Raw genomic sequence first — 19,455 nt, forward strand, 5'->3', positions numbered from 1 at the left:
TTTATGCTACTGATGACAACACATTCAGTCAAATAATGGTAGTGACATTTTAATCTATTTCTTCATTAAAAACTAGTATCATTTGCACCAAGACAGACAAGTATATTTGGTAGAACGTCTGTGTTCTGTAATCCTCTGCTCATGGAGACAAAAAAGTGGGAAGATGAGAAAGTGTGTAGCAAGACTCCTGCTGTAAGAAAGACTGGAACAAATTAATCTCTTGCCAGGCCTGGAATTTCTACCAGAAATGGTGACCCCGGGGTAACATTCCAGGATACTCCTCCTGCCACTGGACTATTATTTTTTATTTTATTTGTGCCACAAGATGTCCCTCTCACGTTGTAATTTCTTAATATAGTGTATTTATCTGGTACAACAGTTCATGGTTTTTTCCTTTCGACATTTCCTCCCACACAGACCTATATCCAAGAGCTTTTTACTTTCTCCTCAATATTGTAAATGTCAGGTTCTTAAAATGTTGGTATTATGAAGAACTTCTCCACTGAGAGATTCAGTATTTGTACTAATCCTTTTAAAAAACCTTGTCTGAAAAGTGTCTGTTGTCTCTTTTGCTTTGTACCATGTTTACTTATCTTTTTTTAACCCACATGGCTCATTTTACACATTTTCTACTCAACAATACTTTCCATCCACCTATGACTGTCAAGAACATGGAGTATTTTTCCTGCAGGTGTCCATAAATGCCTGGAGTGAGTCTCCACATCTCTTCTCCTACCCTGCAGTGGCTGGAAGCCTGAAGATTAACAGCCATAACCACGATTGCCAAAGTCCTACCAGGAACAGATGCCTCTCCCAGGGATTGTCTAGATCGTTTTACCTAGAGCTTGCTTTCTGTCCCCAGTAGGGACATGACCTTAATTCACTGGGCTGGCTTCCATCCACACTCCCCACCACGAGCACAGCAATCTGGAGTTGCTAAAAGCTTTATTATTGCACACAGATGGTGTGCAAATTCTCAAAAGTGATTCGTGGAAGCACCGCAACGGTGAAACTTCGCCATTACCGCAATAACAAAAGCGCAGAGAACAAAACCCCAGCCAGTGTTTGGCAAAGAAATAAAGAGCAAATCATTAATTAATGCTGCCATGATGACTGAATGCAAGGAGCACACCTTGATGCACGGGTTCAATGCCATTTCTAAGTCATATTCAAGAGGAGACCCAGACACAGCCTCCACTGGTAGAACACAACAGGAGACATTTCCTTTCCACTCCTTCAGTGGCCACATCTCAACAGTACACAAACAACTGTCCTTGCAGCAGTTAATTTGCAAAAGAAAGCAAAAACCCAGAGATTCCCCGAGCCTGCACAGGAAAGCAACCAGCAGAAGGAATCCTGGGGTGCTGCATCCAACATCCTGCACACAAAGGGAAAAAAAATCCCTGGCAGAGGCCAGAAGGTTCTGAAGCAGCTGTCAACACAGATCCTTATTAATTTGGGACTGTGCTGCTGCGTGGGGTCACGAAAAGCCTGGCAGAAATCAAGTGCAGCTACTGGAATAGAGGTCAACATTAAGAGGGAAGGGGCACTGGATTAGGAGCACTCACACAGGCTTTCTGCATCTCCTGCTTGCACCAAAGGGCAGAGGTTTCACATCGGCTCGTTGTGCTCCTGCACCACCCCACAGCAGTTATTCTCAGATAAACCACCTTCAGTGCATGGTAATGCAAATAATTGCATGCTTGACAGAGAGGAACTGGTATTAGGGACATGCAAGGCACTATGAGGATGGTGAAGCAATGTAACATAAGGGACCTTTGTCTTCACAAAATTAACAATTTTTTTCCCAGACACATTTACTCCTAAGTATTGCTGCATATTGACTGTAACTGAGCTGCTATTTTAAGAGCAGTAAGAATTAGTCACATTAGAACTCCAAAATTATCAAATTTCACGACAGGCATGAAATATCAAGAAAGGCATGAAAATAAAAATTTAAGGCCAAAGTGCAGTCCAGCATTAATTTATACTGTTGGCATATACTATATCCAAAGGGTCTGCAATGTTATATTGCTGGATCCTGAATTCATGCTCTCATCAGCCTCACAAACAGTCTTGTCATTCCCTGCCTATTCTCCTCTTTAGCACCTCCACACAGTGACTTGAAACCTCACCCTTCTTCCACTGCCTGCAGAGTGAAGAAACCCCAGTGCCACTGGGAACCAAACAGACACTTGTGCTCTCAGACACCAACCTTTGTGCCTTCTACAGAAACAGTCCCAGCCTGTTTCCATATTTAAGTCACTGTTTCATATTTGTCAGTTGTCACAACAAGACCAACAGCCACGGCACTGGGCTAATATGGCACTTCCAGATGAAGGCAACTTCATTTTCATTTCCTTGAGCTGACTGTGGCAGCACGCTGGTGATACACCACAGACCTCATGTGACTACAGCAGGGCCTGAAAATGGTCAGTCAGTACCCATTTGCTTTAATTTCTTCATTAGTTTCCATGCTGAAGGACCACTGCAGGTACAGCCAGTCCTTTTGCTGCAGAACACAGTAATGGACCAGCCTACTCTCCCTTTTACTTGGACTCTAGAGATGCTTCCAACACATGAAATCCAGGCTATTTTTTTTGTCTCAGCCAAATGAAAATGAGTGGAAAGGTTTCACAGGTTTAAAAATGAAATGTTACACTATTCCTTTCTAGCTGACAAAGATAGTAGCAGTACATGTCACCAACTGTGCCACAAAGACATCATCCTTTCCATTCTGATACCAAAACACTGAAACAGAGAAACAAGTGATGCTGTCAACCACACACCAGGCAATTAAAATAACACAACAGGGTAACTGTGATCACTCCTTGCCACAGCACTCAACCTCCACATTATTTATATGATTTATTCACCATAAAACCCAAGTTACAGCTCTACAATGCATACACCAATATTAAGGGATTCAGATCAAGTTTCTTCTGTATTCACTAAGTATGTGAAAGTACTTATGGCAGAACATTTTTAGCTAATCTGATGCATTCACATCACGTAGGATCCTTCCTGCATGAATCCAGCAGAAACCAAGTTTAATTTCAGACGCCCTCCTGCCCTCAGAATTAAGGTCTTTAATTGCTCCTTGTGAATCTGTGCCATCAGAATATAGATATACAAAGGCTGATTCAGTTGTTTTGCTTTTTAAGTGGTGAATAATTAATTTCTGTTATATTTGTACTAAAGCTGCATCATTAATAATTTCTAATACAGTCCTTCCAGACTTGCATGTTTGATGAAAGCAGTAAAATCCAATGTAGTTATACAAATAATGGTCAAATCCAAAGTAACACATCAGTGTTCTGGATAACGAGTCAGTGACATTTCACTTTGTGACCCATTTGTTACTCTAGAACTTTGAGAAACACTGGATTATGTCTGTACATACAATTCTTACTTTCTTTTCCTACCTTACTGAGGTCAGCATTCAAGATGAGGAATTAAACTGCTGTCTAGGGCAAAAATGTCCAAATTCTGGTTTTTCTTCTATCAAAAAAGGGTGCATTTTCAACTAATGTCAGACTTTTAGCATAAATATTAAGACAATACAGCAAAATTCAGCTTTCATTCAGAAAAGCCAAACAAAGGAAATGAACCTCTGTCAATTATGAGAGCAATCAATAGGACACTTATTTTTTACAAACTAACTCAGAACTCGTCCGAGGGAAACAGAAGTAGGCCTATTAAAATGAAAGCAGCCTAATGCCACAAGCAGCTCTGCCTGTTGGGGTTTTTGTTGTTGAACCCCTATTATCAGACACACTCAGGAACCCTTAGGAAGGCACACACTCCCCAAACCTCCGTCTGGCCATTCTTTAAGATATGGGGGGAAAAAACAAGCTGCCCAAAGCTGCTGGCAGCCTCCTACCTTGGTGATGAGGATGCGGTACTTCTCCACGAGGTGGTCGTTGTTGTGACACCCAGCCAGCAGCTGCCACACCTCTCCCCGCAGGGCCTCGGGGACCCCGCTCCGCACCAGCGCCGACAGCGTCTTGGGCCGCACGCTCAGGTTCAGGTGCCTGGGGAAGGGGGGGAGGATGTCACTGCCACCCACCCAGGAGCAAACACCACACGTGGCAAGTGACAGCAAGTTCAAGTGGCAAAGTGGCAGCCCAGATGCTGCCAGAGTAAGTGAAATTCAAGTTATGGAAAAATAAACGTGTACTCAGAGAAGTACTTCACGAGCTCTTTTCTTGATTCCCATTAAATTTAAATGTAATACACATATATAACAAGAGTTCAAGAAGAAAAAGAGAAATTTAATCTAATGTAAATATATTATTTAATTGTAGAAGAGATAGCTAAGTTGTTACCTATATATATATGTATGTAAATAAACCTTTGTAAGTATTTTCCCCTTCCCCCAATGCTGAGTAGTTGTGTTTTGCCTGAAAACCTTCTCACGCTGGGGAAAATTGTGGGAGGGGGGCTTGAACTTGGAAATTGGATTTCTGGGGGTCTCAAACCACCACACATATATAATAATACATTCAGCAAACCAAAACTCTCCATCAAATACTAGAACTGGAGGACAGAGGTCATAAAGTGTAAATTCCAACTCCAAATTACCCCAAAATGATCAGTAGCTTGCAGAGGCCTCCACTGCTCGACACCCCACACCCCAGCAGGCAGGTAACCTTTGAGGTGAGGGAGGGACAGAAGACAGACAGAGCTATAAAAACCACCTAACACAGTTATCTAACTACATCCCTGCATTAGAGCAGCTTCCACTGCACAAGCCAGTCCCAACTAAACAGCTCTTTCCAGCGAGACCGCTGACAGCTCATAAATTACAGCTCTGAAAGTTGTAAAAACTAAACCTACATATAATTTATGCACTTACAGCAAGTTAAGCTGAACAGCTCATTTGTGGCTTATACATAAAATTCCCAAAAGACACAGGCCTTAAATCAAAGAAATTAACATTTTTCTGCAGTTACTAAAAAACAAATTTCTGGGTAAAATGATCAAGAGAACTGACAGACAAAGCCAGGCAAAAAACTGAACTCGTGTCACATCAATTGCATTATGTTCCTAAAAAGCTGTCATTGGATAATGTTTGTAACAGTCTAACAGTCTGTGGATGACAATTTGACACAGACTGGGACTCTTTGCTGCCTTTCTTCAGCCTACAGTGTTCTGACCCAGTAATCTAGAGACTAACTACGTGGACATTTAAATCAGCATTTACTGCACAGAGCCCAGGACAATCATGTCCTCCTTCACTTTGCTTTCTCTAAAAGAAATCAACCATTGCAAAAATAATAATAATATAGTAGTTATATCCATATACAGTCATACCTACAGACATACATTCACAGAGCATTTATTATACCTTTGTAATATATATTTATATCAAATAATTGTTACATACAAAATAATCAACATTTTTGTAGAGGCCTCTAAAATGGCTTTGCCCTAATCTCAGATCAAAGTAAGCACAACAATAGTTCCAATGAATACAGTCATGAAGGCTGTAGACTAAAAGCCACACACTACTGGAGCCTTCCAAACTATTTTGAAATGAGAAAATTGTGTGACTCAGCAGTTATGAAATATCAGCCAAATACTTTTTAGAAATCACAAAATAACAATGCATATTTAATTGTTATACAAATCTAATTACAGAATTCTAAAAAAACTAGCATGAAACTTCCTAAACTCTGATTTTTATGATTTTCAATCCTCTTATGTTAAAAGCTGGGGGATCATTGCTTCCAAATACACATTTTTAGTTAAGAAGGAAAGCCCTTTAACACATATTAAAGTTGTTGCCAGCATTAGCACAGAAGCATTTCATATCCTCTTAGAGCTGCCAAAACATTTCCAATGGGAGTCAGGTGGCTTAATTATCTTTGAGCCCTTGGAAGAATTACAAAAAATTCAAGTAGAAAGAAACTTTCTCACAGCAGCAGATGCACAGAGCTCATCTGGTAAAGATGTTTCTCCAAGCCTAGGAGAGGGAAAAGGGCTCATGGATCATTTTACCACAGCTTTCCCCTCCTTACAAATGTGTCCATTTCTATGTCCACTTTCTTACCAAATTAGTGCAAAACCAAACTGGAAGGAAAAGTGTTTATTCAAATAAGTAGTAATTGCAAAAAATAAAGTTGTTATAATTTTAATTTAAAGAGATTCCTTGCTAAGTGGTCACATGGATACTTTCCCTCATCCAAGCTGCACGACCCTACCATCCTACTCCTTAAATCTAATCCCTGCTGTCCTACTCATAAATCTAATACCACATTCGACCTTTATTTGCTGTACTCCCTTTGCCCTGCTCCTCACCAACATTAGGAAGCAAAAGGCAACAAGTAAAGCCAGAGTCAAAATGAAGCCTGTTTGAGCTCAGTCTCGTGTTCCCTGTCATCCCCCGTTCTGGGGAAAAAAATAAAACCTAACAAAAAACCTGAATTTTGCAACAATCAGCATCATTTCAGAACAGCTCAGGCTACTTCAAGATGAATAAAAGATCGCTCATCAAAGGAGGACGGTGTTGCATTAGCAATTGGACTGTCAAGAAACTCTCCTCTTGTACACTGGCATTTTCCAGGGAAAAAACCAGCAGAGCTCATGTACTTCCTTCTTGGCAGGCTCTGGAGCCTTCCTTTAGATAAGGAAGAAAAACATCTTCGCTATCCAAGTCCAGATCTCCCATTTTCTTAAGCTACAGTCACTAAGATGTGACAGCTGCAAGAAAAACTGGCTGTGAACTACACTGGAATTACAAAGAGGAATGGGAGTGACTATGCAAAATAAAGACAAAGGAAGAGCTACACTTTCTTTATACTGCTTAGTTTAGGTTTTTCTTTGACAAAATCCCAGGGAACTCACAGATAAGCAGAATACTCATTTTAAGACAGAAGCACCTAAGGACACAGCATAAGTGAATTTCTATACATTAAGCATGCACTCAAAAATTCAAATACTTTAAACATCCCGTGAAGAAATCAGAAAACAAGAAGCCAGAGAATAAGGGGTGTTGTGAGGGTGAACAAAGGACTAAATCCATCCTAGTCTTGTCTCAACTGGCCTCTGGAAACAACAAAAACTCCGAGAAGAAGGAGCAAACAGAACGAGAATATTCAGAACTGTAACTTGCAGAATGTGATTTTGCCACTTACCACTTGGACAGCAGCTCTCCCCACGTCTCAAGAATTTTTTCTGCGCACTCTTTGGAAACATCTCCAGAACCACTTAAGAGTGGTTCATCATTGTCTGCCAACAGAACAGAGGGGACACTTCAGCCAAGGCCACATGGAAGGCCGGCAGAAAAGTGAAAAAGCAGAAACCCAAGTCATCCCCATCTCAGCTCGGAGCTGTAGGGCCACATGTTTATATACTCAGAACTAGTCCACGTTTTGGTTTAAAAGAATTTTTCTAAAGCAGAGGAAAGGTCTTGAAAATGCATTAAGTTCCAAGCTGGGCAGGTCCTGGTACAGTTTTATCTATCACAGTTGTCCAACTCTCCTCTTCACTAAACATGCTGCCTGCTGAGACTTCCAAATAATATCAACTTCTCATTTTTACTCTCAAATCTGTTCACAGCTGCTCAGGGAGGGGCAGAAGCTATAGGATAATCCCCAGTTTTTAGCTGCCTCTTTTCACATTGTCCCAAATATATCATCACACTGGGGCCTGGGCTGGGAAAAGCACAGACAGAGAAGTGTCAGAGGAGGGAGAGGCTGCCCCAGGAATGTTGGGGTACTGGTTATTGACTGCTCAGAGCACTCAAGCAAATAAAAACCCATCGGGAGGCCAGATTCTGACTGGAAATGATTCGACGTGTTTTATAACTGTGTTATTTACCATGTGCCCTTTCTCTCCCAGTCCACAGAGCACACAGTCTGCTTCTTACCTTCCTCTTCATCGTCCTCAGGGGGAGAAGGGATCATGGAGCCCTGGGAGCCCGACTGGGGCAGGCGCAGGGAGGGGCTGGCCGTGGTTTTCCTCCTCTCCCTCTCGGACTCGCTCTCCAGGCACACGACTTCATACAGCGTGTCCGAGTTATTCTTCCTGTCCTTCTGCTTGATCTGGGAAACAAGTTCCATTGCACTGAGAAAAGCTACACAAGTGCCACATCACTTCCTAAGGCTCTGCCTTCTCTGTCTGGAACGGAGAGCTGAGGAACAACTCCCATCCCATTCTGCAGTGAGGAATGCTGACACAGGGGAGTGCACCACACTTAATGCACGGTGCAGGCCCGGCAGTGGTCCTGCCATAAAGGAACTGCTCACAAATGCACAGACTTTTAAAGCTATAAATGCATCTGTGCTCCAAGAGAGGAAGGTTCCTTCATATGAAGCAACTCCACCCCCGTTTCTCCTCAATTTTCAATGCTTTCATACCTTCCTTTCCTTTAAAGGAGGACTTTTCTTTGTCAAGTGGTTCTAAAATTTTAATGCAGTTTAAGGACTTAGAACTTTTTTTTTCCCTAAATGAATAAAAATAGATAGTAGAAAAGGGAAGGTGAAGAAGAGAGGGAAATAAGATTTATAATTACACTCTACACTAAGCTCCCAGTGCTCAATTTTATCCTTTGGAACATTAAAAATGAAAAGAAATGCATCAAAACTAAAAATGACTAAATCACTACATGTAATCTGAGCAAATAAAATCCCTCTGCTTTCACCATTTCCGAATAAAGAAACACTGCCAAAGTAAGATAAGCCAATTCTACACAGCTGTATTTTTAATAGGCTAATCATGACTCCACAGAAACAGGTTTCCCTTCCAGGCTTATCAGGCAGTACATTCTATATTTGTTGCTTCCACTATGAATTTTGATAATCTTCCATTAGTAAACACTGGAAGTTGGATAACCTGACAGTGCCTGTGGAAAAAGAGGATTGGCTAAGATAAGTCACAATGCCTGTGAATTTGGTAAGACAAAAGATACAGAATTAGCTCAGCAAGATAAGCTTCCTTTAAACTGCCAAACAGAAAAGGCACCTTTTGGAGGCTGTAGAATATTTATAGCCCAACAGCCTCAAATGCTCAACATCTCCATGCTCCACCTCCAAAATATTCTAAAAAATAGGCTGAGCTTATCCATGAAGAATTTTTCCACCTTAAATTTTGAAGGAAAGTGTCTGAAAATGCGTGTTGATATTTTACATAAAAAGTAGGACATAAACAAAACAGAATCCCTGGTGAACCTCATCTTTGTTACCACCCAGATGCCATTCGTTGCTAGCACTCAAAGACAAGTGCAAAAAGAATGAAGAAAAGCCTCTTGTTTAATTGAAAACCTCTTTAAAAGAGAACACTTATCTAGTAATCAAGACTCCAACATTGCTTTTTTTTGGGCTGCACCCAAAATTACTAAACCTTGAGAGAGCACGTACATCCTCATTGTTATTTGCTTTTGTACATTTCCATTTCTTTAAACAGGACTTTAATTTCAGAACAATAATTTCTAAAAGAGGAGAACAGCAGCTACTCCAAATGTATCATCTCTTGAGTGACTTGGACCTTCAGCTTACCAGCCTTATTTTAAATTACTGCCTTGTTATTATGAATATCCTGGACAGGAATAATCTTTCCCTTTTTAGTAGACAGCATAAAAAAGTAAGTTGGAAAAAAACAGTAAATTTTTTTAACAAGTTCTAGGAATGTTTTGCAGTTGCTTGGATTTTTTTCCCCCAGGGCAAAATTGGGGTATGTGTGAAATCTCTGCTTCCAACCACGTGGAAGGGGAAAACAGACTTTCACCAAAAATAATTTCTTTTGGAATTTCAGATGGATGTTTGCTCATCTAAAAAGAATCTAAAAAGAAATGCTCAATTTGTATGATAAGTTTAGTGATGTATCAGATGTCACAAGGATTAGAGTAGAGACTTCTTTTCTCTTCACCTCAATTGTACACAATCACCCCACTCTACCCTTGTGTCAGCACCTCTCAGCACAGCCCCAGATAAATCCTCTGGTCCTTTGATTTCTGTGGTTTGGCTGGAAAATCCATAAGCCTCTATGGAACTTTGCAGCCTCATCAAAGCTATCAAAAAAGCTATTTCCAGCTCTTTATGGGAACTGCAGATAGCCAGCAACAATCAGCATGAGAAAGGAGAGCTGCTCTAAAATTGAAGAGCATTTATTCAGGAGCAAAATGTGGTATTATGAACATTGCATTCGTAAAGGTTTTACCAACCACAGGGAGAAACAGCCCATTAACTGTCAATTCTGTTTCTTTATTTTTTAAAGCATTACCTGTTTCAATTTTAAGAAAAAATTTTCAGTGGAGCTCCTCTTGCTGAAGGGCCAGAACAGCCTCTCATTAGGGGAACAAACCCTGACTTTCGTCTCCAGGATGAACCGAACGGGTTCCTGCACCTCAGTTATCACCAAATCCACTGCTGTGGTCATGAACAGCACTTTATCTGGAGAGAGAAAATTAAGTGAGAGTGCTAAAAAAAATATTTCAAATAAAATATTCCATAGCCTCTTTCCTGGTAACATGAAAGAACAAAGGAAACTTTCTTTTTTAGAATTCATTTTTGCCCTAATTTAAACATCTCAAAACCTTAGAAGTTTCAAAACAGGGAAATCAGATGACTATGCACTACCCACTAGAGAATAAGGAAACTGAAGTCTTCAAGCCAAGAAAATGATCTTGTTAAAGAGAATAAAAATTCTGCTTTTTCAAATCCCACTGAAGTGTATCCAAAACATTCATTAAACATTTTAAGTGCATGTCTCTGCACTCAACTGCACAGTGCAGGTCTCCTGCCATCCAGCCTAATGACACTTCAGTTCTTTTTCGGTTTTAGAAGTTACTTGAGTGTTAAGTACCACGATATTAAAGGCATTTGAGACCATCTCAGCTGTGACATTCTGAAAATTGACTGCACAGTTTGATGCTCCAGAAGGAGGCTCAGTGACCTATGAGATCTCTTCTGGTACTGAACTGCTAAATCGTGTCCTTCAGGCAGGATGACATTCAATCCAGCAGCAGATTGTGCCCAGCAGCTGACTTTTATGACTTTGCCCAGTCAATTCCCATTAATTTCCCCAACCCTTGGCATGAAACTGTGACAACAGATTGAAAAGATGATAATTCAGCTGACATCTTAAAAGAAGCAATGACAGATCTGTTTCAGGACTGGAGAGAGCAATGGAGCATCAGCTATTTTTGGATGACAGTTGGGAGTGGTTTACTTTCATTTTCACAGGTACAGGGATCCTTCTGTTTTAATTAAAAACCTGGGTTTGGAAAAATCTGAACTGACCACAGGGAACTGAGCAAAGCAGAAATCTGTAGGAGTCGTTTAGTGCAATTCCCAACGGGATTCTTAAAAAGCTCCCATGGTGCACAAAGCACCTGCATCCTGTGCCCACAGCTGCACAGCCTCCTGCTAGGACACAGTGCTTACAAGGTATGACTGAACACTGGGTTTAGTTGTCTTTTTTTTTTTAGATTTTTATGTGGCATTTGGCATCCTACTTTCTAAGAATACATCCCACACTGTGAAAGTCTTTTTGTGGGATTCATCTTAAGGGAAAAGAGAACTGCTCCCATGCCCACTATGGAAGTCATTTCCCTGCCTAGGGATAACCCTGGCAACGTTCATACCTTTTGGTGTTTCTTCATTTACAAACTGAAAGTGTGGAGATTTCTGATTCCAGCTCCCAGTGATCACGTAGGATTTCCCATCAGAGCTCTTCCCCATGGACTCCTGGAAACAAGGTAAGTGTATGTATCTTTACTGAAATTATCTCTACATCATGAAGTCTCAGCCCCATAAAAGAGCCACTGCACTGGCAAGGGAAGGACAAGTCCCTGTGACAGAGTCTGCAACAGATCATCTCTGAAGAACAGGCTTCCCATGCAACCCTTGGTCTCCTTGCTGATAACAAAAAGGCCAATTAGTACTAATTATTCTATAGGTACGTGTATGAACATCTGTCTAGAGAGATGTGCAGACCAATAGCTCCTTTGGGAGGTGGCCACAGAGCTCACAGGTGCAGGTGAGATCACAGCCAGTAACACATTATTCAGCCATTCAGAACCAAGTCAGTGTTTTATCTAATGTTCAGCTTGTCTGTCTTCCCAAGAACCTTTTTTTCTGGGCAATCCAAAGCCTGGTAAAAAGCAAAATTATTCATGTAGTATTGAACCTTTTTGAGTACTCACTATTGTAACAAGCATGTACTGCAAAATACTGGTAAGGTTGTTGTCACTTCACACTTGTGAAGTCAGATGATCTCTATCATTATTTTATAGATAGAAAAGTGAGTCATAAGAACAAAGCACCCACTAATTCTCAGTGTTCCATTTGAAGCCTCTCAGGCCTCGATTTTTATAGTGATAAGTATGCTATAAAACTTTTCATGTTCAAAGCACAGCTCTTTAATATTCAGCACATCTAAAATAAGGCTCCATGTTTCTTTTTTCAGGCCATTAACTGAGAACAGTCATGACTGACTATAAAATTGGGCAACTCCCTTGGCCAAGCATCAGGTCATGTTCTAACTCTTCAGAGGCTCAACCCAGCTGCCCAGAGCCTCACCCTCAATACCATGACCCACAGCACCAATCCCCATCAACAAGTGTGCAGAGGTGTCTAAATCATTTCTGTCTATTACAATCATAGCCAAAATGATTGCTGAACTTTATTAAGAAGAGATCCTTACCAAATCCAAGAGGTGCATGTCACCACTCCGGACGTCTTTCCCACGGCTGAGGAGGAGGCCAAAACATCTGCAAAGCCAGGCAAAAAAAAATAAACTAAAAACTAGACTTACTCATAAACAACCCATTAACATTTCTTATCTGCATAATCACTGTGACACGTCACAAACAGCCCATGAATCCACTGACAAATGTCAACAAACCATCAAGCACGTCTCTTGCCCTTCCTTTGGTTTGGGTGGGTTTTTTTTCTGCACAGAATTTACCCTGCAGTACAGACTAGAATCAGATGAAGTGCAAGGCCCTGTCTTTCATAGTTTCATTTCACAAGGACTTTTGGCCCACACAGGTATATCCCACTCCATCCTCTGGTTTGCCACACTTGAGAGGTGTGGCATTAAATCACACAAATGGAGACTCCAAAGAACAACTGCCTCAGAGGAAAGAACACAAACATCAAACAGATAAAGAATTGTTTAAAAACTGATGAAATTACCTCTCAATAGCAAGCTCTTTATTAGTTGTCTGTTGGACGTAAATCACTATCTTCTTATCAATCCCCTGGCGCAGTTTGAAGCATTGCCTGTCCTTGTCTTTGGGAACTGCACTGTTATTCACCAGGAAAGTCAAAAAAACCCCATTTATCTGTATTCCTTGCATGTACCAAAGCATCAGACACTGGTAAAGACAACTTCTTACACCAAAGCACTCATCCAACACTTTCCTTCCTCGCACACTGCAACAGGTAATGTGAAAGCAATGGCAATATAATGATGTGAAAACCGAGGACACTCAGTTTTCAGAATAAAAACTGTGATTTTATATAGTGGGGGTCAGTGTTGTGAGACTTCCAGCAGCATTTGAACCAAGTTTCTAAATATTGATTCCCCAAGTAATAATATAACAGCATTATCTGTTATACTGCTTGCTCTCAAGGGAGGTGACTGCTGGGGCACATGACAAGCCAAGAGTGCACCAATCTTTACTTCCCTTTCTTTTTCATTAGAGAGAAGTATTCCCTCAACTTCCAGGTGAGTTTGAGTCTGCACAGGAAGGGTCACCCAAGGATTAGTGTCAAACTGATGGGATTTGTTATTTGAACTGAACCATCAGCACCTTTCAGAAAAGCCCAAGAACCATCAGCACCTTTTTTGGCCCCTGAGCTAAATAATTTTTCAGTTTCAACACTTGAGCAGCCTTTTGGAGTGCTGAATAAATACTGGATTATTAAATGTGATTTGTTTATTTAATAAATACATCTTGAGCTGGATGTAAATCTAAGGAGAGAAGGAACTCTGGAGCTGTGGCTGGGAGCCAACGTGCTCAACAAGTCAGAGTGTTTGGCAGACAGGCTGTGCTGAAATAAAGACACTTCAGCAATTACAGCACACTGTAAATGGGTACATAAAACACATAAGGGTAGCATATAGCCTTCTTTCATGAGACTTTATTAAAAATATGCACCCTTATGCCTCCTGCAGCATTCCCACAGCCTCTGCACCTTTGAAAACCTGGCTGAAAACGTGCCCAACTCTGGATGGGAGAGCTCAGTCACAACGATGCATTTGCAGCTTCAGCAGCAATTCAGCTGAACACATCTTAGAAAGATATTGCATAGAAGAGGATTTCACAGAAAAAAGCAAAACAGAAAAAGCATGTTGCAGGTAGCACCAGGTTCAGTTCAATGGCCAAGATTAAACAGTCCAGAGAGTTATCACTGTTTTACTTCCTAAAATTGCCTGTGTCTGGGATTCATTTAAACTAGAAGAGGAAACTTTCAGAAAAGGGAGTTTAGGGACCACCTCAGGCTCACACTCTTCATTCACTCACTGTCGACAGAACCACATGTTGTACAAATGAGGAATCCATACCTGAAGTAACCCTTCCCATCGTCTTCTTTGATTTCCAGGGACACGGAGAAGGTGAAGATGTCGCTGTCGGGGGTCTGGGGGGTGGCAGTGGCCGAGAGCGGGGTCTGTTTGGCAGAGCGCCGGAAGGCAGTGGCAAAGCTGTACAGGATTCGGCTCACCTGCAGGGAACACAGCACAGGGAGCAGCTGAAACCCACCTGAGCCTCCACTGGAGAACAGAATGGGAGGAAATTGTACCAAAATAATTCAGTTTTACCATCTAATTAACTGTTTCTCTGCGCTTCATAGAAGGGTAAACTATAACCCACGCACTCATATTTCATATCTGAGGCTATCATAATCAACTTAAATTGGGTAGAAGAAAGCCCAAAGTGATGAATTACATTACTTCTAAAGTGCCCGAAATGCTTCAATTTGATTTCAGTAATAAAGTTTACATGTACATAATTACCATTTGACAAAGAACTTGAACTTACAGCCTCTTGGATTTCACATCGGAAGACATGAATCCTGAAGAGTTCTGCATTGTAGTGGCTTTCAGTGAAAGCAAAGCAATCACTTTCAGGGGTCCCATCGTGCCCTCGTACACAGAAAAGGATTTTATAGATTGGATAGTTTGCTATTTCTGTGTTTGTCTGAGGATCTAAAAGTCTGTTAAAATAAAGAGAGGGGAAATAAAAGGCAAGCTTGCACCTTTGTAAGAATTATTTCAGCCACATATTAACTGGAAAGCTTTAACAATTTCATACCTACTACAGAAAGTACATCATAAAAACTATCTCCTGGTTGTCATTTACTGCAAAGCTTGAACACAATAATGATATTTAAAATGAACAGCATAAAAAAGTACAATGCAACAGACAATTCCACCAATAATTTCCCCATGGTTTTCAGGGATTAGTCTTCAAAATGTTACACTAATATTCAGCAGTGGATAGACTCATCCCTGTTAAGCCTTGTGTATCAGACATTTTCCATTCCTACAAACTACTTTCCAGGCTACTTCCAAATTGTTCTCAATAACCACTCCCTCTATGGCTTTGGGGACAGCTTGGATCAGCCCAGTATTTCATACTGAGCCTTGGACATCAAACATCTTCAGTAAACCAATGTAAAGCATCACTTGTTCCCAGATCTCCTTTAAACCCACTTTCCCCACTAACCGAAACCCCGAGTTGCTCATGTCTCCTGCCAGGTGAACCAGCAGCTTGTTTGCTCTCCAGAGGAACTGAGCTGAAGTGCCCAGCCCCGGGTGAGCCCCGTACCTGACTGTGCCCTCCGAGACGTTGGGCACGGACAGCGTCACGTCCAGGGAGATCTGGCACTGGCTGCGGAGGATGGACATCATCCGCAGGGCCTCCACCTCGCTGCGCGGGGCGTTCACCGAGGCACAGCCCAGGTAGGTGAGCTTGCTGAACACCACGCTGTCCTCATCTGTCACTGGGGTGAAAGGGCTCAAGTCCTCACAGTCTAGGGCGGGACACAAAGCTCAGAGTGAGAACCAAGACGAGGCACCCGTAAGTGAAGTATCAGAGATCGACTCAGCACCAACTCCATGACAGAAGAGACCAGGGAACACGGGGAAGTCAGGTCAGAACAAAATACCACAGGAAAAGCCTGCCTGAAAGTGAGCTAGTGATGGCAGAGAGCAACTCCGTTGCCTACAGCCAGCTCCTCAGAGGGCTCCATTTAAATATAAATATACACAAGAATGCACTGATTTTCATTAAAGCAATAAGATGCAGAGAGGAGCTAAACAGACTAATATCTTATACAGCCAGGCAAGTAAGCTTAATATTTCTGCACACCTCTCAGGCTGGTGTAGCAGGTGTTTTCAGAAGACAGGACAGTTCAACATATGTTAACTCTTGCCTTAGACACCCAGGCATTTACTGCACTAGGTGATTATAATGGCAGACAGGCAATGGTTGGTGGACACACCTGTACCTAAATTCTCCTCCCTTTCCTCACAAGAAAACAAGCTCATAAGATAACACCAGGCACTGCCAATTCCTTTGTTTTCTAACCTCCTTGGGATGGTTTCACTGGCAAATTCATTTCTGGTTTCTGGAGTCCTGCCACTGACACTGGGTTAATGGTGGAGGATGCTGAAGCTTCAAGGACAACAGGTTCTTCCCCATCTCCATCAGTTCTAACTTCTTCTCCATGGTCCCTGTCACTTGACTGATCTTCCATGGGTGGATCCATCAGCACGTCTTCGAGCTCCCGCCGCAGCTGCTGCTCGCTTCCATTCCCCACGATCTGAGAGCCACACACAGAGTTGGGACACGAAAAAAAAAAGACTGTTCAAACAACAAAAACCACCCCTTCTGGCACAGGGTCATTTATATGGCTTTTTTTTCTACCAACCAAAGCAGCAGTTAACAAATATAACCCAGTTCCAGCCGTACACACAAACTGCAGTGTGCAAGTGCTCACCAGCATGGATTGCATCCTCCCTGCTTTAGCAAATCAACAAGCTCAAAGCAGGAATTTTCTAGTACTGGGAAAAGTGAGGAGATTACTTTCAAACTAGTCTTTAATCACCAACTACAAAGACCAGCTCATGACAGAGAAACTCAGAGATGCCCACAGTATGGGCTATAATAATTCTCAGATTAGTACCAGAAGGAGACAAATAGAGTTAAGTACATTGTGTGGCTCATGGTAAGATAGCAAGGTTTCATGGGAAGAGAAGAACCTGGAACAAGATTATGCCATCATGCTGAGGAGAAGTAACAGCACTGGTTTACTTCCCAACACTCATCTGCAGCCTGACTGCATTCATTGAAGGCAATATGAAAGCAGGAAGCAACTTAAACAGTGTGAAATCAGGTCCTAGGGTAGAAAGAGAATGAAAACGTTCACTTCAGGAAACTCTCACATATTGTATCTAAGGAAACTCTTTGTCCATTCCTCTGCAATTAACAGGGAAGTGACCAGTGCTCTACAGAGTTTAGAAGTCAAGCATGGAAATGGAGTTTACAGAGCATTTCACCAGATGCCAGCAGTGAAAGGTACTTGATGCCAACACTTCAGCTGCTGCTGGTTATTACTGTTGGCACCAGAACTCAAGCCTAAGAGCATTTCCATGTCCTTACCTCTCCGTCAGATCACTGACCTAAGATGCTACACACAAGCTAATAAAATCTAAATTACCCCAAAAAGTAACAACTTAGTGACTGTTTTGCTGCAGAACCTAAACAACAACAACAACAAATCAAAGACATTTACACTCTTGAAACCCTTGGTCCATTTTTTTGTATGGATTAAAATACACTCCTGTGCTCTCTGGGACCCTCTGCCAGGAGCAGGACAGAGGAACTGCCTTACTCAGCTGTACACCCACAGGAGTGTTTGTGACCTGTAACTAGTTACAGGAATCCACAGATTTCCATTTTCATCCAAATAATTTTAATATTCATTTACATGATTCACTGTGGAAACAATGAAGAACCTTGCACAAGCATGGGGCCATCAAAGGCATAAAGCTTTTAAGTATCAAGTTTATTATTCAGGTCTTTGCAAGCATTCATCAGACAGACGATGATGATGGAAGATGCCTCATGTTACTTTAATGTATGAAGTTCGTGTGTTTTGCAACAAAATATAATGAATGAATTATAATGTCCTGTCAGCCCCTTTAAAGCCTATATATTAAAAAACTGTAACTTCTAGTTTACAGCACTTGTTCTCCGTGAAACCTGAAGTTAAAATTCGTTCTGGCACAACTCTTTATCTGATTTTTGCTCACACTCATTAAACAGACTTTGGTTTGGGAAAGGAAGGTGAAAAATTCATACCCAGTGAGAATTAAATGTTGTAATGGTATTAACATAAAACGCACAGGAAAAGTGTTCTGTTCCATTAAGAGTGATCTACTGTATTTGGTAAAATAATCAGTATGAATTATTTTGAACAGTATGAATCAGTATGGATATCTAGACACTGCCCTATAAAACATGATCTTGAAAATAAAATTTCTCAGAAATAGTAGTGACAGGTAAAACACAAATCCAAGTTGTTTATGGTGTGACAGAAAATGGCCTGTAAAAAGAAAAAAATCCATCTCATAGATATTCTAAAACCTCATCATCAAAACCTTCATTTAAAAAGCAATTTAAAATAATCTGTCCAAGAAAGTCTTCCTTGTCACCCCAGACTACCCTCAAAAAGAATTCTAGAATACACAGAAAGTACACTTTTGGACTTTAGGAGCCCTGCTGGTCTCACAGCCCCAAAAATCAAGTGCAACAAACCCGCTGCCTGCAAAATAAGGCCTAAAACACAAACTAAGACCAACTTCATGTCAGCTGAAGTCTCTTATGCAGCCATAAAAATTCACTCTATCATGGGAGCAGGGCACAGGAAGATGTAAACATGTCTGAAACCTTGCTGCAACCCAGAGGCAGCACAGAGGGGGCAGCAGAACCGAGGGCACAAGGGAATAAACAAGGGGCCCCCAAGAAATGCTTCACGTAGTTCTTTTGAGATAGAGCAAAGAAACCATTGACCCCACCATAGCTGCCTCCACTTCTCACTAAATTTAAAACTAATTTTACTTAACCTTTAACTGGGAGGTAGGAAACTTCCTCTAGAACAACAGGGGATTTATCAGAGCTGTAATTTATTCCCTTCTCCTGACTCATGTGCTGGGCCTCTGCTGGGAGAGGTCTGGCTGCACTGGGTAGTTCAAGAACGTCTGCTCTACTCTGTGCTGCAGAAGCAAAGCTTTCCTGAACCCAGTCCAGTCCCACTGCCAGGGGGCAAAAGCAGACACAGAAACAATACTGGAAAGCAGAGACAGCTAGCAAATTGTATTTCTGGAAAACCATCACTGACAACCCCTTTTTAAACTGAACCAAGTATTTCAGCGCTGACAAAAAGCAGAAACACATTTATAAATTAAGACCAACTGAAGAAAAATATGGTCCCTGAC

General features: G+C 41.4%; 1 protein-coding gene across 4 annotated transcripts in view; it reads right to left on the reverse strand.

Moving 5' to 3' along the window:
* RABGAP1 (RAB GTPase activating protein 1) overlaps positions 1-19,455 on the reverse strand; it is a 74,640-nt gene that overhangs the window by 34,759 nt on the left and 20,426 nt on the right. For all 4 annotated transcript variants that reach the window (XM_064676573.1, XM_064676571.1, XM_064676574.1 and 1 more), the window contains 11 exons: positions 16,544-16,778; positions 15,782-15,986; positions 14,993-15,167; positions 14,518-14,675; positions 13,143-13,253; positions 12,649-12,715; positions 11,588-11,690; positions 10,225-10,394; positions 7,874-8,048; positions 7,140-7,233; positions 3,884-4,034 (listed from right to left, as the gene is read on the reverse strand). In XM_064676573.1, coding sequence (XP_064532643.1) covers positions 3,884-4,034; positions 7,140-7,233; positions 7,874-8,048; positions 10,225-10,394; positions 11,588-11,690; positions 12,649-12,715; positions 13,143-13,253; positions 14,518-14,675; positions 14,993-15,167; positions 15,782-15,986; positions 16,544-16,778 — 1,644 coding nt within the window. The remainder of the gene's footprint in view (positions 1-3,883; positions 4,035-7,139; positions 7,234-7,873; positions 8,049-10,224; positions 10,395-11,587; positions 11,691-12,648; positions 12,716-13,142; positions 13,254-14,517; positions 14,676-14,992; positions 15,168-15,781; positions 15,987-16,543; positions 16,779-19,455) is intronic.

Source organism: Pseudopipra pipra, chromosome 20 (assembly GCF_036250125.1).
Source record: "Pseudopipra pipra isolate bDixPip1 chromosome 20, bDixPip1.hap1, whole genome shotgun sequence".
NCBI classification, from domain to species: domain Eukaryota; kingdom Metazoa; phylum Chordata; class Aves; order Passeriformes; family Pipridae; genus Pseudopipra; species Pseudopipra pipra.